This window comes from Neomonachus schauinslandi, chromosome 2 (genome assembly GCF_002201575.2).
Source record: "Neomonachus schauinslandi chromosome 2, ASM220157v2, whole genome shotgun sequence".
Taxonomy (NCBI): Eukaryota; Metazoa; Chordata; class Mammalia; order Carnivora; family Phocidae; genus Neomonachus; species Neomonachus schauinslandi.
In genome coordinates this window covers 56,161,762-56,186,147 of record NC_058404.1, presented here as the reverse complement: position 1 = coordinate 56,186,147, position 24,386 = coordinate 56,161,762, and the positions used below count along the sequence as shown (strand labels likewise).

The following is a 24,386-nucleotide window of genomic DNA, read 5'->3' as shown; positions in this document are numbered from 1 at the left end:
GGATTAATGTGAAGAACAAATCAATTTTCCCCTGAACTGAATGCTTTATATATTGGTCTAGGCCTTCTAGCTAGCCAGATTATTCCCAGGTTACCTGAAATTATCTACAGTAATTCCCACTGACCAAGAACATTTCTAGTTATGAGAAATTTTAATACCTAATTGCACAACATCAAAGATGCATTAAATTGCATTGTTGGCATAATAAGTGTGCTCAGAGAATAATTTCCATCCACCTCCTCCCCCACCCCCACACTTCCAATCTTTTAATGTGTATTCAAGTGGAAAGAATTGCAGATGGAAACAGTGCAGAAAATCACTGAAGTCAAAAGAAGGCTGATATTCCCATTCTTCTCAGTGTATTTTTAGCATAACTACCACCTTTTGAGATAAGATATTCTTAAGCAATAATGGAAAAGAAAATGGAAAAACGGAGAGAAAAATATTTTGAAATTTTTATTAGAGTTATTGAGTTTACAGTATCAAAGGGCATTATTCTAAATGTTAGGGGAGATAAATGTGGCTAAAATATGGTCACAGACCATATTTTACTTATTTACTGAGGCTGGATATCAAGTGGGACACTCACCTAGTAAAATGACACCAACATAGAAAAAAAAAACAAAAACCTTTTTTTAAAGATTTTATTTATTTATTTGAGAAAAAGCGCAAGCTGGGGGAGGAGCAGAGGGAGAGGTAGAGGGAGAAGCAGACTCCCAGCTGAGCAGGGAGCCCAACAGGGGCTCGATCCCAGGACCCCAGGATCGTGACCTGAGCCACAGGCAGATGCTCAACAGACCAAGCCACCAGGCACCCTCAGAAAAAAAAACAAAAAACCCTTATTAGAGGGTTGGAGGTGGAGGACTGCAAAGGGTTAATTTCAGGACTACTAGGAGTGGTAGTTTACCCGGGTTAGTCTAGTAGGTGACTCTCAGAGATGCAAGAAGAGAGATCCAATGCAGCCTTATTATGTCAAGGTCCTACGTGTAGGAAATTGAGAGCCTAAACTAAACAAAAAAATCTTACAGGGATCACACTGTTTCAAGTCCTATGCATTTGACCTCATCCGTGCTTCTCAAAATGCAGGCACAGATAACCACAAGAGCATGTAGCTCTGTGTAAGTGGTTCCTGAAATTATGAAGGCAAACTGACACCAGCTCCATCCAGTATTAGCCATTTAACTGGGCTGCAGGTAATTGACCACAGCTTGTTTATATTGACAGAATCTGCAGAAGAGAATGGAAAATTTGTGTGATTTTTACGGTCAAACATAACAGTTCTAAGAAACTTTGCATCTGCAGTCAGCCAATTCAAATTACAGGCTCAAAGTGCCAGAAGAGAAGAATTGATTTTTCCTTGCTCTGGGGTTTTGTAATGGAAAATATTGGGGAATCATATCTTGCAATTTTGCTTAGCTTGGTCTTTATTCCAAAACACAGAATTGTAGTTCTTACTCCACTGTTCTGCATTGTAGATCACTCTCCCTGTATACACAAGTGCTCTCTCTACTCCTTCGTATTCTTACACTTAGCAAATTAAAAAAATAAAATAAATCATGGTTCTAGGTGTTTGACATGCTTAGTGTACATACATTCTTATTCACTGTGAAGAATTTTCTGAACATGAGTTATTCCAGAAATCCCAATCCAGAACACATTCTTCCTTTACCTGTCCTGCTCCTTTCTTATCCAATAGCATAAAAATGAACTGTTTTCCTTTGGCTGTATTATTTCATTGAGTCAGTAATAGATTCTCATTAAGTGGGGAGCCATAGATTAAGGAAAGTCAGTTGGCATGTGTCCAATAATTTAATCATTCTTATTCATGTCCTAATAATAAATTCCAAGGTTCTCATTTATGTTTTTATTTATTTATTTATTTATTATTTTTTTAAAGATTTTATTTATTTATTTGAGAGAGAGAGAATGAGAGAGAACACATGAGAGGGGGGAGGGTCAGAGGGAGAAGCAGACTCCCTGCCGAGCAGGGAGCCCGATGTGGGACTCGATCCAGGGACTCCAGGATCATGACCTGAGCTGAAGGCGGTCGCTTAACCAACTGAGCCACCCAGGCGCCCTCTCATTTATGTTTTTAAATTTCTTACATTTGTCCAAGTCATTTTAGCATCTCCCTATCTTGTAAATTACATTTTAGTGGGTTTTTTTGTTGTTTTGTTTTGTTTCCCATCTATGCTTTGGTATTGTCAAATTTTCTACTCCTTCTTCCAGATCCATACATATCCCTACCCTTTTCGTTTACTTTTGTACTTTTTGAAGACCTATCTGTGCATTTTAAATACTCCCTTCTTGACTTACTGCCTAATTATGTCTATATTCATAGACCTGGGGCTTAAACTGAGTTATGTCCTTAAAACATATTATTTTTATATTTTGTTTAATGCAATGCTGATAAGATTTTTGCTATGTGAGTTTCTGGGTGACAAATGTTCAGTCAGTGGATACCTTATTGGCCTGGCTTCATTTTACTACATTTCGATTTCCTGTCACCTGTACCTTGATTGAGCATTTTCTTTGTATTCCTTCACTCTTCTGGGATGCCACATCTTTGTATGCAGTAGAACATTTTATTTTGACTTCCAGCTCAAGATGGGAAATATGAAGCATATATTTAGAATACAAAATACATATAAAATAGGGAAGTAGAAAACCGTGGAAGGATGGATGGCTTGCATAGAAAAGAAACTGATAAACTTATGTGTGAATATATTGTTAGCAAGATAAGATTGAAGAATATTTGAGTGAGTATTACTCCCTAGACATAAATAAATTTATAAGTAGTTACCACAAATACTCCCCCAAATGTGATATAATTAATGTGTGCAAGATGAAATTACATCTATGAAGAGAAGACATACATGAGACTAGGATGCATAAGTACATGTATAATAGGAGCGTTGAGGTAGGCTTTGCAGAGGATTCAGGTAAATGCATCATGACTTGAGGTTCATTTTTGCTGTTAGAAAAAAAATACATGTTTATACAAATACATAGTCATATACAAACACACAAATCGAGATGCATTTATAAGGTGGCTGAGTAGCTGGGCTATTTTTGTACTAAAAAATTCTATTCTGACTTGTGGCCTTTCCTTTTCATTTAACTTTTCCTTTATATTTCACTTACATTCCTGAGATAGCTTCATGACTTTGACAATAAATAAAATATTGACCATTGAGAAGAAATTCTGTGGTATCTCAACTCCTGGGAAAATATACAAGACTTTTTACAACCTCTTGATTATACGAGTGTTTTCAGTAGCATTGCAGTTACATCACAACGCTCCTCCCTGTACAATTTCAGAACCAAATGAGAGATTGTCCCAGAAATGGCTGGGAATTAAAGATTATTTTTATTATGGATAGGATTCTATCAGTGGGCATGATGTAGATGTAGGCTAAGTGTGAACTCTAGAATGAGGCACATTCAGCCTTCAAGTCATAGGCATTGCTGAACATGCAAAGACAGTTGTATAACATAAGGCCTGGAGGGCAGAGTTAGACGTCTGACCTCTGCAGGCAAGCAAGTTCCAAAGCAGAAAAATGAAGGAGGGGCTGAGCCAAGCGTGATAAGCTCACTAACACAAATTCATCAGTTGTGTGTCTTCCTTTCTCCTAGAAAGGAGAATTAATCTAATGGCTGTCCCTCTACATGGGAATATCTATCTGAGAGGAGAGGAGTCTAATATCTAAGTGCCTAATATCTTCTTTGTATATGATGAGAAATCACAATTTCTCAACATAACAAACTTTTGAGTGATTTTTTTTTTTATTTTCCAGTGCCTTATAGTCTAAGCATTCTTGCCTTCTGTAAATTATGTTGAAAAATAATTCTAAAATGGTTTGCTTCCATGACTTGCACTGTGGTGCCAAACAAGTCAATTTGTCATTTTTAATTTCTGTGTACCCACTTCACCAAGTGTGGATGTGAACTTTCTTTATGTACCTCACCATGTATTAAAGTATTAAAATTAAGACCAGGTTTACCAAATCAGTTGCAGCATGATATATTAAGTTATTTCTTTTCTTTCTGATGATAATCTTTCTGCTTTCCTTCCTCCTTCTCCAGTTATATCATGAAGATTAAAAAATATGTGGAAATCAAGTGACCTATAACTCTAAAATTTAAATTGTAAAAACAAATTTTGTGAGTCAATTCTGAGTTGATTTGAGGAAAAATAATTATATGTGTCTAATTCTTTAAACTATGATTTAGTGAATATGCTTAGAATGTTTTAATTTTATATGAATTAGAAAAGTGTTATTTAACTGTTTTGACTCTTGTCCATTGACTACTAGAAATCATTCACAGAAATGTTTGAGTTTAATCATCCAAAAGTGTTCAAGGATAATTTTTTTATTTCTCAATTTCAAAAGTTACATAAAAATGTGAGAGACACTGGCATTCTTTCATGTTTCTGTTATGATTTATTTGTAAAATTGATAGTGTCTTCTTTCAACAAATTTACAAGTGAATTCTGAAACAAATTAAGCTAAAATGACTCTTCATCCTCTCCACTCAGGTATGAATACTTCACAGAGGGAGATACGAAATGTATCATTTCAATCAAATGTGGTTCTAGCCTAGGGTATGTCTAAATATGACTGAAAAAAAGAAAAAAGAACCAGCTAAATCACAAGCGGCAAATTGGGGGAGGAATGATCACGAACAGAAGATAGGAAATAATCGTTCGCAACTATAATTCAAATGAGTATCTTTCAGTGCTTTTTGTGAGCCAGTTTTTGCAAGCTAGTATAGACTTTAATATATTTGTATGTTTCTAGGGATCATTGTTTCAAAAGCCATGATAAAATAACAAAAACAAAAATTTACACACACATCTCATTTATTAACTAAAGCCTGAAAAATATGGAAGAGTTTTTATCACTGTAACTCAAATGTATGTCCCATTGAAATGAAAATCCTTCTAAGACAGGTAACAGTTCAAGAGCTGTCAGACATCTAGCTTTTGTAGTAAATGACAGATCATGAAGTAGGTTCTTTGAAAGCTAGAATGAGGATGAACACAAGGGCACTGGGGTCTAAAAGACCGGTAATTTGAAAGCTGTACAGTGCACCCACAAAATCAAAAATAAAACCAAAAGAACCTTCTAAAAATAAAATTACAGCTGCTTAAAAATCATGTCTAATGAATTTTAGAGTATATTTTTTGTAACCTTATAATGTGATAAGGATCAAATACATAAAACTGAAAGCATAAGTTTGAAAAAAGGATTCACAACTTTAATTCCCTAAAGAGAAGAAAATGGGAATTTAATATAGTGATGCATATTATTCTGTAAGATTAATCCAGCAATAGCAATCCTAAATTTGTTCCTTCTTCATTTTACTCCTACCCCTCATTTCAATAACCTGTGGGTAGGAGTGAAATGAAGAAGGAACAAATTTAGGATTGCTATTGCTGGATTAATATTTTAGCTTATTTATTAAAAAAGTGAGAAAATCTGCCATTTTTAAAAAAGATTATTTATTTATTTATTTATTTATTTATTTATTTATTTATTTATTTTAGAGAGAGAGAACATGCATGAGTTGGGGAAGCGGCAGAGGGAGAGAATATCCAAGCAGACTCCCACTGAGCATGGAGCCTGACATGGGGTTCGACATGGGGCTTGACATGGGCCTTGATCTCATAAGCCATGAGATCAGGACCTGATCCAAAACCAAGAGTTGGTTGCTTAACCAACTGAGCCACACAGGCACCCTGAAAATCTGCCGGTTTTAAAAGCTAACATATTTATTGGTGAAAGACTGGATGCATTTCCCCATAAGATCACAGGGTAAAAGGGATGTCTACTCTCACCACTTCTATTCAACACTGTACAGTATATTCTAGCCCAGGTAATTAGGCAAGAAAAATAAATAAAAGACATCTAAATTGGAAAGAAAGAATACAATCTCTATTGGCAGATGACATAATCTTCTATATGGAAAATCCTGAGGAATACACACACACACACACACACAAACAAATCCACCCCAAAAAACACACACACAAAAAAACAAAAAACCCTATTAGAGTTAATAATCACGTTCAGTAAGGTGGCAGGGTACAAGAGCAATATATAGAAATCACTTTATTTTTATACACTTGCAGTGAATAATCTGAAAATGAAGTTAAGGAAACAATTGCATTCACCATTAAATCAGAATGAACAAAATACTTAGGAATAAATTGAACAAAAGTGACATCAAACTTAATACTTTGAAAACTACAAAATATGGTTGAAACAAATTCCAGAAATGGAAAAAACATCTCATGTGTGTGGATCAGATTTAACATTGTTAAGATGGCAAAACATGCCATACTGACTTATAGATTTAAAAAAAAATTCCTATCAGGATCCCAATTGACTTCCTTGCAGAAATTGATGAGTTGACTCTAAAATTCACATGGAATTGCAAAGGACCAGAATAGCCAAAGCAATCCTGAAGAACAGCAATCAAATAAGATGACATACACTTCCTGATTTAAATTTATTATAAAGCAACAGTAATCAAGATAGTGTGGTATTGGTATATGGATAGATATTTGGATCAATAGAATATAAGTGAGAGTCCAGAAATAATTCTATACATCCATGATTAATTGAGTTTTTGACAAAGGTGCCAAAACTAATCAATGTGGAAAAATTAGATTTTAAATAATTGGTACTAAGACAACTGGATAGCCACATGCAAAAGAGTGATGTTAAACCCTTACCTCAGACAACATAAAAATCAGCACAAAATGTATCCAAGACCTCAGTGTAAGAGCTAAAAGAAGAAAATGTGGAAACAAATCTTTATGACCTTTGATTTGACAAAGTATTATTAGGTAGAATACCAAAGTATAAACAACACAAGAAAAAATAGATAAATTTGGCTTCTTCAAAATGAAAAATTCTTATGCTTCAATTGAAGTATGCCATCAGGAAGGCAAAATGACAACCTACAGAATTAGAGAAAATATTTGCCAATCAGTTATCTGATACAGGACTTGTATCTAAAATACACAAAGAACTCTTATAATTCAATAATAAAAAGAAAAATAACCCAGTTAAAATATGGGCAGATCATCTGAATACTCAAATTCATGAAAGGATGCTCAACATCATTAGTCACTAGAAATAAAAGTCAAAACCAAAATGAGATGCTACTTCATATCTAGTATGATGACTAGAGCCAAAAGTTCAAATAATAAACTGTTGTCAAGGATGCAGAGAAATGGAACCCTTATACATTGCTGGTGGGAATGCAGAATGGCATCAGTGCTTTGGAAAGTAGTTTGGCAGGTCCTCAAACAACTAAATACAGAATTACCATATGACCCAGCAATTCCCTGCCCAGATATACACTCAAGAGACATGAAAACCTATGTCCCCACAAAAATCATATATGAATGTTTATGGCAATCTTATTCATAATAGCCAAAAGGTGGGGGAAAAAAAAAACAAATGTCCACTGATGGATGAATGTGTAAACAAACTGTGGTATTCCATACGATGAAAGATTATTCAGTCATAAAAAGGAATAAAATAATTATAAATGCTACATCTTGGATTAACTTTGAACACATTATGCTAAATGAAAACCAGACCGAAAATTTCACATACTATATATGATTCTCTTCAAATGAATGTTCAGAATAGGGAAATCTGTAGAAACCAAAATAAACAGTAGTTACTTTAGGGCTATGAGGAGATTAGAGGAAGGGTCTGAGATTTCTTTCTGAACTGATAAATATATTCTAAAATTGTTTATGTTGATGGTTGTACAGTCTGTGAAGACACTAAAAACTATTGAATCATGCGCCCTAAATGATACAATACATTATCTGTATAGTATGTGAATTATATCTCAATAAAGCTATTTAAAAGGATAAATCACGTGCTCGCTTCGGCAGCACATATACTAAAAGGATAAATCACTCTCCAATTTCTCCAGGTCAAATAATTTTATTTCACTTCTTTATTATTACCAAACGAAGTGATTAATTCCTCTGGTAGACCTTATCATCTGAGTCAATGTAGTATGTACTAATCTCTAGGGTTTTGTAACTGGTATGTAGTGATAGGTGCCTATTAGTTTTGAAATGTTTGTTTTTTTCTGCAGAAGTGAAGAATTCGGCTATTAATGTTTTTTATATTTTATTATTTATTTATTATTTATATGTTAGTATTCTGGAATAAATTTAATCATATATGATAAAAGCATTGGTACCTCCACATTTGTAAAATGACTTCTTTACCTATTCTTCCCTCCAGCTATCAACCCCAACTTCCACATAGATATTGATTTCCTCAACTCCTTTTCAACTCTTCAGCAGTCCTAATTTGACTAATGACACTACAGGGCCATCAATTTTCTTCTTGCCAAAGTCACTGATTATTTCTACATTGACAAAATCCGTAAGTTTCCAGCAACACTTGACTTTGTCCCTTCTCTCATTTTTAAGCACTCTTTTGTCTGTTTCAAGGAATGGAAACACACTTGCTTTTTATCCCCAGGCCTTTCCAGTCTCCCTTACAAACAGTTCCTCTTTATCTGATGGCTAGATGTTAAAGTTCACTGATCTCAGTACTGGCCCCCAGTTTCCTCATTTTATTTACTCTCTCCTTGCTGAGCTCATCTACCAAGGCCTATTAATTCTCTACCCAAAATGCATGCACTTCAGTTAATCTCGACTATATCCACTATCATTTCTTAATTGGAATCCTAGAATAACTTCATAATTGGACCTCACACACTCCTTCTTGCTCTTAATGCAATACATTCGCAGCGTGAAGTATCGAAAATACTTAAAAGACTTCTGGGGGCGCCTGGGTCGCTCAGATGGTTAAGCGTCTGCCTTCAGCTCAGGTCATGATCCCACATTCCTGGGATCGAGCCCCGCATCGGGCTCCCTGCTCAGCGCGGAGTCTGCTTCTCCCTCTCCCTCTGCCTCTCTCCCTGCTCATGCTCTCTCTCTCTCTATCTCTGTGTCTCAAATGAATAAATAAAATCTTTTAAAAAAAAAAAAAGACTTCTGTTGCACTAAAAATAATTGCTGAGAAAACACCAACGCCTGCCTCCGTATTCTAATTCCTGCCTATCTCTCGCCTTCTCTTTTGCTCTTCCCTTCTGTGTTCGCTGTGTTTCTGCCACAACGAACATGTAGCAGCAGAATCACAAAAATCTCTTTTGTTCCTCAGGACAGACATAAATTAACACATCACATTAAAGTGATAATCATATGACCACATAAAATATTAACTTACAAAACAGTTCCTATGTAATAGGTGACCAAATACGTACACGTGTGCATACAGACGCAGTGACTATCTCCCACCCCCACTAAAAAACACACTTACATATACTCGGCCTTCCAAACCAATTTTTCAGGCCCGTCAAAGGCAAAATAAATTGCCAGTTATCACTGCTTTATCAAACCCAACTGACATGGCAAGATTAGAACAGAAAAACAGTGTGACTAAAAGCAGCCATTGAAAATTGAATATGCTCACATTAAAACAATTACTATGTAAATTGGTTCCTGGAAATGACTTATATAGATATGCTCTATAGTATGCTTGTCACTAGCCAGATGCCAAGCTGACATTTTGTTCTGCTGCTTTTGAGAATGGGGCTGAAAGAACTTTAGCTGAACCAAAATGGTTTCGCAAGAAATCATATGACAAAAAGTTAAAGGAATATAAAGAAATGTCCTCCCCTTTTTGAGCCTGAGTGGTTCCCCTGAGAAGTTAAAATATAAATGTTGTCAAAACATGATATATACAGGAGCGCCTGGGTGGCTCAGTCGTTAAGCGTCTGCCTTCGGCTCAGGTCATGATCCCGGGGTCCTGGGATCGAGCGCCGCATCAGGCTCCCTGCTCAGCAGGAAGCCTGCTTCTCCTTCTCCCACTCCCCCTGCTTGTGTTCCCTCTCTTGCTGTGTCTCTCTCTGTCAAATAAAATTAAAAAAAAAAAAAAACCAAACATGATATATACATATATGTATCTATATATATGTGTATAGATAGATAGATAGATATATTTTTTCCCCCCTCTGTAGTAATGAAGTCAAACAAATTGTAGTATTTTGAATTGGTTTCCCTCCCACACACATTCTAATGAACTTAGTGGATCTGAATTGGTACTGTCTGTTTTTATCACCATTTCAGGGAATTACCATGATTATCAAAGAATGGCACAAAATCATGGAGAATGTGGGCCCCCAAGGAAGCTCAAAATATAACTCTCTGCCAGTTTATTGTAGTCATTACAAGGCAATAACATTTTAACACATTTAACATTAAATGAAAAATGTTCCAAGTTTCATATCTTTCACACAGGGTGTATATATTCTCATTTTAATCTGAAATATCTTAATATAAAGAATCTTTAAAAGCATTCAACCATTCCATTCTTTAGCTTATTTCATCAGCAAAGGTATGGTGAGTAATATTGTTACAGATGCTGCTATTACTTGAACAAACCTATCGACAAATATTAAGAATATATACAAGTCAAATCATATGTTTCTTTCCTTTCTTGATATTACTCTAAATGGAAGAAGATATAAATTCACTTAATTTTGAGTCCTCTCAACATAGTAATTTTAAATAGTAAGCTTAAATTTCACTTTCTGAAAGAGTGACTTTAAATGAATATATATTTTGGAAATTTTAACAGTTCTCTCTCAGTAATTGATTAAAGAGGACCAAAAAATTTAATCGGGATATAGGAGATTTAAACAAAATTATCAATAAATTGGCTTAATTTGTGTTTATTTACATTTATTAAACACTACATTCAGTAATTGTATAATAAACTTTTTTTTTCAATTTCACATGAAATATTTACCCCAATAGACCATATGTTATTACATAAAAAAACTCTCAATAAATTTCAATGGATTGAGTTAATACTGAATGTCATAAGATTAGACTTGAATTAAATAGAAATCAACAAAAATAATATATGTAGAAAAGATGCAAATATTTAGAAACTAAATAATACTTTTATGAATAACCCACAGGTCAAATATTAAACTAGAAAAATTTAAAAAAATATTTCAAATGTAATTATATAGAAAATATATCCCAAGACTTGTTTAAATGCTGTACATATAAAAAAGTCTTTATAGCAAAATGTGTAACTTTAAATGTTTAAAATAAGCAAGAAAAAAATTCATATTAAGTATCTGGGTAAAGTAAGTATAAAAAGGAATTACCAAGTCAATGACTGTCAAAAAAAGAAAAAAATATGAATTCAAAATTGAGTACTTTGAATGGATCAATAAAATTTCTAAATCCTCAGCAAGTATTTCTAAAGAAAAACAAAAGAGAGAAACCACCAATTACCATTATCAGTTATAAAAGACTGGAAATCATCAAATTTCCATTAGACATTTAAATACTAATGAAGGAACATTATAAATATCATCATGCCAAAAATTTGATATTTAGACAAAATGTAAAATTTTCTCAAAAATCCAACTTAGTGAAGCAGAAAATCTGGATATTTTACATTTGTAATTAAAGCCCGCTGACAGTATTCTGGTTCTAGGTCAGTGGGAATAAGTACATGGGATTCTCATCCCATTGAACTCGACTCTGAAACCTAGACAGTTGTGTGGCTCCACTGACTGACAATGCTAAAGAAAATAGCAAGAGGTGGAGGAAAGGACATGAGAATTCAAAATAGCACTAAAACAATACTGAGTTCTTGTGTTCCTGAAAACATGTGTGAGAGTAGAAAGCAAAAATATATTTTCTGATGTGATTTACAACACTCATAGATATGTAAGACAACTGCAGCATAGAAGAGAGAGTATAAAGGGCCCTACATAGTAAGAAGTAATAAGTAATAGTAATAAGATTTCTATATTAAGAGTAAAGTGGTAAAGTATTAAAAGTATTACAAATACACTGGAAAAATATGTATTTTGTAATCCCTAAAGTAAATACTAAAATATTATGCAAAGATATCATCAAAATCACAATGGATACATTGAAACGGAATACTAAAAAATGTATAAACAACCCAAAGAATGAAGAAAAGATGAAATATTAAGAAAAAAACAGAAAACACCCAACAACAGCAGAGTACATATCTTCTCAAGTATGCATAAAACATTCATCATGATAGACTCTATCCTGGGTCATAAAACACAAATACCACAAATTTTAAATACTGAAATCTTACAAAATATAGTCTCTGGCCATAATGTAATTTAATTAAAAATTAACAACAGAAAGATAAGGCCATCACCAAAATTTGTAAATTCAAAACATATTTTTAAGTAATCAGTGTGTCCAAAGGAAGTTTCAAGGGAAATTTGAAAATATTTTGAAATGAACACAAATAAAAATAAATATTAAAATTTTTTTGAATATCTAAAACCATTCTTAGACTGAAATCATTCTACTCCTCTAACATTCAGTGCTTGTAAAGAGGAAAAAAAAAAAAGTCCTCGGATCAATAATTTATGATTTTACCTTAAGAAACCAGAAAAAGAGGAGCAAAACAAATCTAAAGAGTAAGTTTTTACTGTAATTGTGGAATTATTTCTATTTCCTTGAAGTTCTATTAAGTTCTGCTTCATATATTTGTATACTCTGTTATTAGGTGCATACATTTTGTGTTGTTATGTCCTCTGGGAGAATTGATCTCTATCATGTAATGACTTTTGTATCCTGGTAACATTTTTTTGCTTTGAAATCTATTTTGTTGACTAATTATAAAGCCATTTTAGCTTTCTTTTTTTTAGTGTTATCATACTCTATCTTCTGTACATTTTCTTTTAAACTTATTGCATCTTTATATTAAAAATGAGTTTGTTGGAGGAAGCAGGCAGCACTCTGAAAGTCTCTCCCTTTTATGTGCATGTTTAGACCACTTATATTCAATGTGATTTTCGATACGGTTGGCTCAACCATACCATTTTACTATTGCTTTTCTATTTTTACTATTTAATCTTATTCTCCCTTTCTTCTGTCTGTAGCTTCTTTCAGGTTAACTACATATTTAATTATTCCATTTAATCTTTTGGGGGGGCATAGTAGATATAACTCCATACTATGTTATCTTAGTGGTTGCTTTAGGGTTGACGGAAAATAATACTAACTTATTATGGTCTACCTTTAAGTAATATTATATGTCTTGATTTATAGTGTAATAACCTTAGAAAGTCATGCATCCATTTCTCGCCTTCAGGCCTTCATCCTACTGTTGCTATACATTTTGCTTCAATTTCTATTATAAATCTCAAAATGCATTGCTATCATTTTTGCTGTACATGAATCAATTATCTTTTTAGATTTTGAAAATAAAATAGTCATTTCATTGTTAACCCACATAATTACCTTTTCTGTGACTTTTTCTTTTTTTGTCTAGCTACAAATTTCCATTTGTATAATTTTTTCTAAAGGACTTCATGTAACATTAATTTTTGTGCAGGTTTTCTGATGTATGAGTTCATTCAATATTTGTATCTCTGAAAATGTTTTCATTTTGCCTTTGTTTTTGAAATATGTTTCATTGACTAAGGAAAACTTTTTCTCTTTAATTTTTTTTTCTGTACTTAAAAGATGTTGTCCCACTTCCTCACTAGCTTGGATTATTTTTAACAAGAAGTCTGCTACCATTCTGGTCTATGTTCCTCCGGACTTCTATATCTTTTTTTCTGGCAGCTTTTAATATTGTCCCTTTATCACTGATTTTAACAATTTAGCTATGCCTACTTACTTTATTCCCCTAATAGTGTAATGTTAGTGATCCAAATAGTCCAGGGTCCAGTGGTCCAAGCCCTTTGATAAATTATAAATGATAATTTATTATGATTTTTTTGTTATAGACATTTATTCATATACATTATTAAATGGTTTATTTCCAAAAATATTTATGGGGAATAGATTACACATTTCACAAAAATATTTGAGGTAATTAAGTAATTGCCTACCCCATTTAAAAATATTACAGTATTTACATAGTTTTAATTGATTGGATTAACATAGAGGGGTTTTTTTTAAGATTTTATTTGTTTATTTGACAGAGACATAGAGAGCACAGATAGGCAGAACAGCAGGCAGAGGGAGAGGGAGAAGCAGGCTCTCTGCGGACCAGGGAGCCCGATGCGGGGCTCGATCCCAGGACCCTGAGATCATGACCTGAGCCGTAGGCAGACGTAGGCTTAACTACCGAGACACCCAGGTGCCCCAACAGAGATGTTTTAAAGGCCAAAAATAGAATGACAATCACATTTCTAGAAGATTATGTAAGCAGAAGTGAAGAATATTGGGTTAATTCTTTGTTTTGTGTTATCTAGCTGTATGAGTTATAAATACTTCTCAAAAAATTGTACACTTTTTAGGTCAGGAATAGTGCCTCATCATTGTACCATTTCTTCACCCAATACATTGTTTTCCCAACTTGACTGTAAAATAATTTATGTTTAACTTTCTAAATCTCTAAGGGTCTCAATTCCCAATTAAATAAAGAACTAAACTTGATGATTTCTGAAATGTGGTTGCAGCTCTAAAATGTGGTTGCAGCTATGTTCCTATAGATGTGGGACCTTAAATATTATAACATTTTTTGTCTCTGAAGAAATTAAAGAGACTTAGCTAAATCTAATCTAAATGTAGTCTTAGCATGGAGTTTCTATTTTTCCTTTTTTTTTTTTTTTTAATTGAAAGAAGACAGAAGACTAAAATAGCTGTGTTCATTAGTGTTATTTGACAAATATTTCTGATTATTTTCCTTCTGGACCATATAGGATTGCACTTTCTGGGCCCTTGTGCTGTGTGACTAATTCTGACCAAGGAGTTGTAAGGAGAAAACAGTATGTCATTTTAGAGACAGACCATTTATTTACCAGCTTGAGACCCATCAGTGTTCTCATTTACCTCTGGCAGAGTGATTAACAATGGTAAAAATGTTGGCTTTTTGCACTGACTGCAGTGAGCAGACACCTTCCTGCCAAACAGTGGTGAGCAAATAAAGCGGCAAGAAAGAATATTCATTGTTTTGAGCCATTGGCATTTGGGGTTGTTTATGACCACAACATAACATTCTGACTGATATATTTAATATGAGCAGATAGAAAAACAAACAATAAAACAAAAAATAAAGCCATACATTAGATAAACCAATAGAATGACCTATGGATTGAAATATGCAAAAACGTTCACTGAAACATTTTATTCAAATTTTGCAATTCAAGAGTTTGAATTTTTAAAATGTGTGTTTTGATAGTGTATCCAAAACTAAATATTTAGCTTTAGGCAGTAGGAGGGAATGCTATGTGAAAATGTTGGGGTTCTAGAGCAAACAGCCAAGAAATAATTCTTGAAGCATTTTTGGTGCAAAAGATGGTTCTGTTAAAGCACCAGGACAGGACCCCCTGGGCAGAAAGAGCTACACTGGGGTCCTGAGGAGTGGCTGATTATGTACTTTCAAGTAGGGAGAGGGTTAGGGGTAGTGGAAGTCTCTAAGGAATTTGGAAGCAAGGTTTCCTGGACTTTGAGGGGCTAGTTGTTGTTAGGAAAGGTCATTTACTACTGTCTAGTAAAACCTTAGTCATGAGACGCTTCAGATGTATACCAGGAGGCCGTGTGCTTAGAGGATGATTGCTAACATGTATCTTGGGGGGGCGGGGGGAAAGATGGGTAGAGATACAAGAAATTTCCAAAAGAATTTTTATATGTTAAAGGAGACTTACAGGATCCTGGAGGTTGGGCTAACGTTAAGCTAAGATTGCTTTTGCCATTAACAAAGAAAGTATCAACATCTCAATAGTTAAGTTCCTAGAGGAAGGTCACTCTGCTTGTCTCAAGGACTTGTCAATGCTGTAAGTGGTAAGGAAATTTATTTTTTTTTCTTTAGCTTTTGCTCTCCACATCTGAATGTTTAGGTGATGCTGAGGAGAATGTGAAGGTCTTAAGAACCTCAAATGCAAGTTTAGTTAAATGCCCACAGTAAAAATGTTGACATGAGTTGCATAAATAATAAAATAACTCTTTAAAAAAAAATATATATATATATATCACTAATAAGTCTGGTACTTATTTTATATATCTGAATTAAAATTTATTGTTTGGCCTATTGCTATTGTTGAAATAATAGCTTTTTTTGTGAAACCAATGAAATTATAAGACAAATTAATATAAGTATGAAAGGAATGACATTATATTTAAAATAAACAATGCTGTAAACTAAAAATAATTTTTAAAATTCTCGGTTTAGCAAATACCAATAAAGAATATCAGAAAATATTTGTGTATTTTGCTCTGAGAAAACACTGAAGAGTATGATAAATTTTCCACTTATTTTCACTAATAGGAATGGTTTAGCAAAATATTTATAGAATTTTTTTTGTTAGCTTTTTAAAATACCTTCATGATTTGTCATTTCTCTCAAGTTACTTTTTAAAGAATTTAAACTTTTTTTTTTTTTTTTTGGTCTCTGGTGCATTTAAAATTTGAAGGGTGTTTTTGCCATCCATTTAGGTAAATTATTACTTAACAAAAAGATGTTATATAACATCTCTTACTTAACTTAATGGCTCATCTCTAAGCCATTCTTAAACTGGAAGTTAATTTTATGCAAATGCTTATTTTAAAATAACAGCCATATGAAATGCAATAATGACAGGCATTTTCATTCATATTCCTATGAGCTTAATGCAACAAATGTTTTAATTGGTCCCTATTTACTGTTTGTAAATTTGGTATCTATCTGTCACCATAAACATATAAATTGTGTTTGACTTTATTTTACTTATTTCTTCAACACAGTTCCATATTACCATATTGCCTTCATATTTAACATACCTCCATTCTCCACGTAACTTGAGATTAAGCCTAAAATACACAGGTTGCAGATTCTTAATAAAGCTCTGGATATGCTTCAGTATTTCTAGTAATGCTGAGAAGCAGTCATCTGGAGCCCAACTCCTAGAATCCAGTGGCTGAGGCTGGTAGTGAATTCTCTGGAGCCAGTTAAGTACTAGAAGGACTAAATATAATTCAATCAGATTAAGCCCTGTCACAAAAAGGCTGGTTTTCCTTAGAGTAAAACATCAGATCGGCATCCTCATTATCTTTTGCCAAAACTGTTACAATCTCCAATCTTTCTGTCTCACCTCTGCTGTCTCCAATTGTCTGTCCTGCTGCAAGAGGAATATATAAACATGATCCTGTCTTCTTCCTCACTAACAACATGTGAAATATTTCACGTTGACTTCAGGCTAACGTCCACATTCCCTGGAATCACTTTGAAGACCTTCCATGATCTGTTCTTAACAGAGAGACTCATCTATAAAGACTTCCCTAATTCTTTCAGACAAAGTTAGTCATATTTCTGTGGGGCTCTGATTGCTGTGCGTGGCATCTATTATGTCACTTGTCTCATTTGAGTCAAATCATTTTATATATCTGCCTACTGGTCTGTGAATCCTTAAGGGAAGAAACTATAATTTATTCATCTTCGTATCCTAAATATCTCTTACTTTCCCTCGTGCAGTCCCTGTCTCTCCTAATTTCCTCCCTCCTTCCATAGAGGACTTGACAGGTAAAATAATAACAATTAAAAAGCAGTAACAGCAATAACAATAATGGTGGTATTTATCAAACTCTGGTTATGATCAGATATGCTACTGTACTAAGTTTTTTGCATGGATTATGTAACTTAATTCTCATGAACACATTGTGAAGGTTGTTTATTTTTTAATTTAATTATTTAACTTAAAATTTATTTATTTATTTATTTTTGCCCCTGCATGGCCCCACATGAGCTAACGGGTCTTACGGAAGTTAAATAACCTGCCCATTGTCACACAGGTGTAAGTGGCAAAGCCGTCACGTGAACCTAGATAGTGTGATGCATAAAGTATGATTTTTCAATATTTGAGAAATGATTATCAGCACAAGATATTAGAGAGGTTTCCATCTTGGTCTAATTGAAAAAAATAAATTACACACATTCATGTAAAGAAGGTAACTTTACTACTAATAGTCTGCTGATTAGGATAAGGCTATTTTTATATGTACACTGTGTCAAGTCCTGATAGCTGTATTTCATAGGCATGGAGAAGGCTCTGAGCAGAGCATCAGAAATTAAGAAGTTGAAAGAAATAAAACATCTTACTTAACTTAATGGCTTGTATGGCTTATATGAAAATATGGATTGTACAAAAATGGCTTGTATGAAAATATTTTTAAAAAAACTTATTTTAAAAATATCTCCAGGTGTAACAAATTGCAAGTTTCATAATGCAGCAAAAGTAATATTTCTTAAAGAATTTTGACCATCACTTTATATTGAAGAGACTGTTTTTGACAAGTACAGCATAATTTATATGCCTATGTCTAAGAACAGGTTCCCTGAGAAACAGACCTTGAGACAAATTTTGATTGTAGTAATTTTGAAGAGGAATCACAGAAAGTACCTGGGGTGGCTGGATGAGGAAGTAAGACAGGGAAGGGGAAAAAGCCCTTAAAAGATACACTGTCAAGATGCTTATCTCTGTGGGCAACTGAGGCTCAGTCTTGCTGGCAAACTCTGGTCCACAATATAGAAAACACCTAAGAGTTTTCTCACCATAGGACTGTTTATTCTCCAACTTCCACTCTTTGTTGGTTGATACATGCTCAGGGGGGCATTAATTTCCCCCAGAACTTCTAATCTGCCTTTGTTCAGAGATGAGAGAAAGCACTCGGTTGGCGATCTGCAGGTATTTATAAAGGATCCTCTTGGCATGTACTGGGCTGGTGAATGCTAAATAACACTTGGTGGTCCACTGGTACCATCTGCTACATCCTATCACTCACAAGCCTGTTCCTCCAGTAAAACGGAGGTTTTCTTGAGCCAAAAACATATACATGCACATACATACAGAAATGCATACACACATAGACAAATAGATGTGTATACCATAGATATAATTGCTGTGTTCAACAGGATATTTGACATTTCAACCTTAATGTGATCAGAATTCAACTCATCTTCACCCTCAAGCTTTGCACCCCTGAGATGTGCTCCTCACACACTCTGCTCTAATGTAAGTCTGTATTTCATAAGATCAATCGCCTATGTCCAAAACATGGGAGTCCTCCTTAAACTACTTCTCCTAGATAGTTACCAAGTCATGTCATTTGTATTCCTAAATATATGTTGAACCTGTCTTTACAGGCCACCTTTCGCTCTCACCTGAATTTCTGCAGCACTTTCCAAATTTAAGTTTAAAACTGTAACTCTCTATTTTGTATCTGCTATTATATTGTAAATGTCCTGAAGTCAGGGATTAGGTTTTGCTGATTGTTTCTTCTCCATTTTGGATCCTGGCTTATATCAAACCTCAGTAGATCATTGTAACTTAAGTGAATGAATGAATAGAAGAGATCTTTTCACATCTTATGTGTGGTAAAAGTTTGAGCTCACAGAGATAGAAATTATTGAAAACATTTTTATGAAGGAAAGCCTTTTTTGCATAGGACCAGTCTTGCGTCTTTTTGTCTGCCTATTTTCTGAATAGATTAGTAGAGAGCTGTTAAACATCACTATTGATTGCTTATAGGGTATTGCTCTGAATGCAATTCTTATTTAATTAATAAGCAAGTGATATGTACAATGCCTCATCTTAATGTTTGAAAAATAATTTGCCTTTCTGGGAATATCAATTCCATTCCCATTTGCGTTGTTAGGTATGATGGTTTGCACAAGTAGGTGCAATTATCCTGAATAGTGATATAGTGAAGCACAGTTATCTGGGCCTTTGTCTTTGTTGAGAAGAATGGATGGCCCTACATAATTATAATCAGGTGTGTTGAATTACTTTAGCACTCTTTTCCGGACTTGTGCATTATATGTGAAAGCATCCATCTCACAATACTTCCTTGGAAATCACTCACAGATCTGTTTCATATGCTATTATATATTTTTAACCATTCTGTGTTATCCTAAAATGAATCTCAGATTTTTTTCTAGCACTTAATGCCCATTTCATGGTATGACTTTGGTGTTTTTCCAACTCTTTTCATCATATTTAAAAACATTAAAATCTACTTGTTTTATAGATATTGTTACAAATAATAAATTCTGAGATTAAATAATTGAAATAAATGGACAGAAGAAAAAAGGAAATGTTTATATTTGTGTATTCAAATTATTTATCTAAAATATTTAATTTTATTTTCTAGGATGGTTAGTTTTGTTGGCTTTAATTGCATTGTCATGTTTTCCCAAGCTGTAAGGCAACTTTTGTTGTAGATCCACAGCAATGTTTAATATATCCTGTTAAGATCATAGTAAAATAAAGTGTTGAAATGACTGATTGGGAAAAAATATTTTAAGTAATGTTTTGAATATTCTGGTGCATTTCTATACATCTTGGTAGAATCTATGCATACTTCAAGTCATGCTATGGTTTGTTTCCTTGTCTAGACTAAATAGTAGCCAGTATCCTGGCCAAAGCTAAAGCATTAGATGTTTCTGCATTTAAATTGAAACTATTTCTAGATTTCCACTCTGTTTTTTGTTTTCAAGTTATCCATATCAGGAAAATCACTGAATTTGATAATTGATTGAAATTTTACTCTATTTTAGTTTTAAAGTAACTCAAAGATACCACAAACTTAAGTGAATTCATCACCCTCAATAAAGCTTGGTCAACTTCCTGAACTAGGAAGTAAATGAGATTTGAGACCAGGTTCCTGCCTCTGTGTGGCTTAGAAACTAATTAAATAGATCATAAATATGCAAAACTAACAATTACACATAGTAAATTGTTTTTAACAATGCCAAAAGTTAAAGTCTACGTTCTTTTTGGCATCTCAGATTTTTTTCATGATGACTAAAGCAACGTGGGATTTCTGGTTATAATTTCCACTAGAAATGTGATAATGTCTGGGTTTGGATCTTAATGTAATCTCATTATGTGGTTGTATCAGTATATGCTTATTTAAGATTAACTCTTCATTTATTTCATTGTAAAACTGTGTTTTTCCCTGTAGAGCTTAAATGTTGCCCAGCCATTGAAACACACCACAACCCAAACTGATTAACTAAGCATAATTATTAAAGAAGTTGGATTTCCAGAACTTCCCAGGAAACCCATCTAAACCTTAACGGTGTACTAAGTGGAAACAGTTTTGACTCATAAAATTTGTTCTTCTCGCTATTAGGTGACATTAGGAAAAGTTTACATCAACAAGAACATGTTTCAGTGCACTTCGTACCTAGTGTCTGAGTCCCTGATACAAAAAAGGATAAATAATTATTTCATTAAGAGCACATGTGAAAGGGATCATTAGTGAATTCCGTGAATGAACTGAGTAATTATTATGATGTACAAGCTCTGGTTGGAAAAGTATTAGACAAAGTCTAGTTTTCACAGATGTTTGATAACAGTGAGTAAATAGCAGAGTTTCGCTTTTGACATTGCTTTTTTCTTCTTCTATCATCTCTAGTTGTAAGCACAAGATGTACCTTGAAAGGCTTCCAAACACCAGCATCATTATCCCATTTCATAATGAAGGTTGGACTTCACTCCTGCGTACCATCCACAGTATAATTAACCGAACCCCAGAGAGTCTGATAGCAGAAATCATTCTGGTAGATGACTTCAGTGATAGAGGTAAGATACAGTTAATAGTATTTTATCTGGTTCTGTTATTACCTACATAATCATTACAGGCTTAAAAAAAAAGCCAGAAGATTATTGTGATGTTTCTTTCTGATTTTATCTGAAAGGTAATTACGAAGTTTTGACTAGGCTGTGATTTCATAAAATGTTGGCCAAATGCAAAAGAAACTGGATGAGAAGGTATTGGTGTTGTTTGGGAAACTATAAGAAATTTGCATTACATTTCTGTTGTAAATTAGACAGGTGTTGGCGAAATGCCTCAAATTCCAGTTTCAGCGTCAGGACAAACACTGCAAAATATGTTGTTGTAAGTACATATGAATGGGGAAATATTCCAGTAGATTTATAAAATCTGTTCCTGTTTCTGAAAGGCATCTGCTCTATTACTTACAAGTATGATACATTTTCTGGGCTGTGCTTGTGTTACTTTATAAATACTAGAAATTGTAAGTAACACAAGTATTTTTACTTAGCAATTCTAGCTATTTTATCATATCTGAACAATAACCAAAAAGTTCAGTATGTATCAGAAAATTTGATGATGTGACATAAGTTTTAATATTTCTACCATTCTGAGGAACATGCTATGGTTTATAAAAGACAGGAGAATAAAATTATAGACAGTTTCCTGAGATTAGGACTTCATTCATCATCTTTGGTCTGAATGTGAGAATTGTTAATACTGTGGGGAAGGTAAAGTTTCTTTTTTTTTTGGCAGCTGTGAGTGGATAGGAGGAAACCTTTTCTACTGATGTTCATCTACTTGGGAATACAGTGTTCTACCTTATATTTCATTGCATGGAGGAGCACTGCTTAACTGTACTGTGTATCTGTAAAAAAGAACGGCAGTAAAAGAATTTAATTGCATATTATCCTTATGCATCTTGAAATCAAATGGGTTAGTTGAAGTTTTGGAAATTTCATTTGCAACAAAAATGTCAGCTTCTTCATAGTCTCCAAAGATTCTGTAAAAAAGTGTGTTAATCTTACGGTTTCTTTAACAGAGTTCCAGTCTTTAATGATATACTTCAAATACTTATTCATGGTTTACCTAATATCATGTTTTGAAGTTTATATGACAAAAATGAGGTTGTCTAACATCATTCTATTCAAGTAATAAACTACCAACTTGGTAATTTAGGTTGATTTCAAAGCAGTTTTTGCCGTGCCTTGCTTAGGTAGATATGTACTCAATACTACTCAATAGTGCAAGGCAGTATCTAAAACTGAAATTTATTACTTAAAAATTTATTTAAATAACACATTGATGTCTTTTTTATTCTAATCGAGGCTAATATTTCAAGGTAGTCATTATACCTCAGGCTAAAAATAAGCATTTTAATGCATTAAAGCTAAAACTTTAAAGTTTCCTTTTAAATAGAAGAATGAAAAGGGGGCATAAAGATCTGTGATCACCAAAAAAATGGGTCTTTTGTGGTTGACTGGTACTAAGAGAAATAAGATAGTGTACCTGTGGAGCATTTTCTACATAATTAACTTTGTCTTAGTAAACTGTTCATTACAGCAGAATTTTGACCTGGGGATAATATAGTAGGAAACACTTGGTAGCAGAAAATTGTGGTTTATAGAGCCTTTTTTGCTGAATATTTCTCAGACGCATTTTTCACTTGAACATCTTTAAAGAGGGAGAAAGTAGTGGCATCTACATTTGTCTTGACTTCACATCACTGTCATCTTTTGTACAGTAGCAACTTTGATGGACTATCTTTCTGCATATAATGTTAACTGGGAAGTAAATGACAGAAGACTGTCAATGTGATTAGTGTAAAAGAAGTAAGACAACAGAAAAAGGATTATTTGGGATAGTAATGGTGATTTTGACTTTTCTATTGGACATTTTTAAGGATAACAAAGATTTTTAAAGTTCTAGTAAGTCTTTAATTTAGAGATTGCTCTTCCTATGAACTATCAAGTTGGAAGTATTACTTTATGGACATTAAACTTTCAAAAGGTTAAAAAAATTTGAATATTGCTTTTCATTATGTTAACCTGTTGATATGTGTAAAAATAAACTTTGAAAGAAATAAGTGATAACAATACTTTTGTAATCTTTTAGAATATGTCATAATTCTAAAGTTGCATGGAATAGGAAAGATTGTTCTTCCAGATTTTTGTTTGAGATTTTAAAAATCTCATGTGACAGAATATGAGGCAATAGGTGGACTTAACAAACATCAGTCCTGCTTCCTGAATTATGGGAAATACAGAACATTAACATGATGAATACAAGTTAGAATTCTAACACCAACTATTAACTATATGACATCAGGTTAATGAATTCTGTGTCTCAAATTTTTTTTTATCAAAATGGAGATAAGTCCTTAGTTATCTAAGTAACTCCTCATAGAGAGGTCAGGATGGAAACCTACCTTGGATGGTTGAGCGAATGGTGCACTGCAAAGGAGAGTAATTGCTCTCAACTATTGATTTCTACTCATCAAATATTTCCCTACTACTATAATATAAATAGTCTCCATACTTCTTTGTGGTGATCCTCTTAATTTAATCAAATCTAGGCCACAAGAATCTCTATTATCTGTCTATCTATATCTATCTATCTATCATCTATCTATCATCTATCTATCTATCATCTATCATCTATCTACCTATCTATCATCTCCAGAACCAACAGAAGTCAGAGGGCATGAGAAGACAAATTGTGGTAATTCATAGCATGTTAGAAAAATTAAGACTTCTTTAACATTTAAAAAAAAATCAAA

General features: G+C 33.5%; 1 protein-coding gene across 1 annotated transcript in view; it reads left to right on the top strand.

The window, feature by feature from the left end:
• The window catches only part of GALNTL6 (polypeptide N-acetylgalactosaminyltransferase like 6), a 1,195,338-nt gene that overhangs the window by 507,908 nt on the left and 663,044 nt on the right, over window positions 1-24,386 (top strand). Inside the window, exon 5 of the mRNA XM_021698835.1 lies at window positions 21,470-21,636. Within this exon, the coding sequence (XP_021554510.1) occupies window positions 21,470-21,636 (167 nt within the window). The remainder of the gene's footprint in view (window positions 1-21,469; window positions 21,637-24,386) is intronic.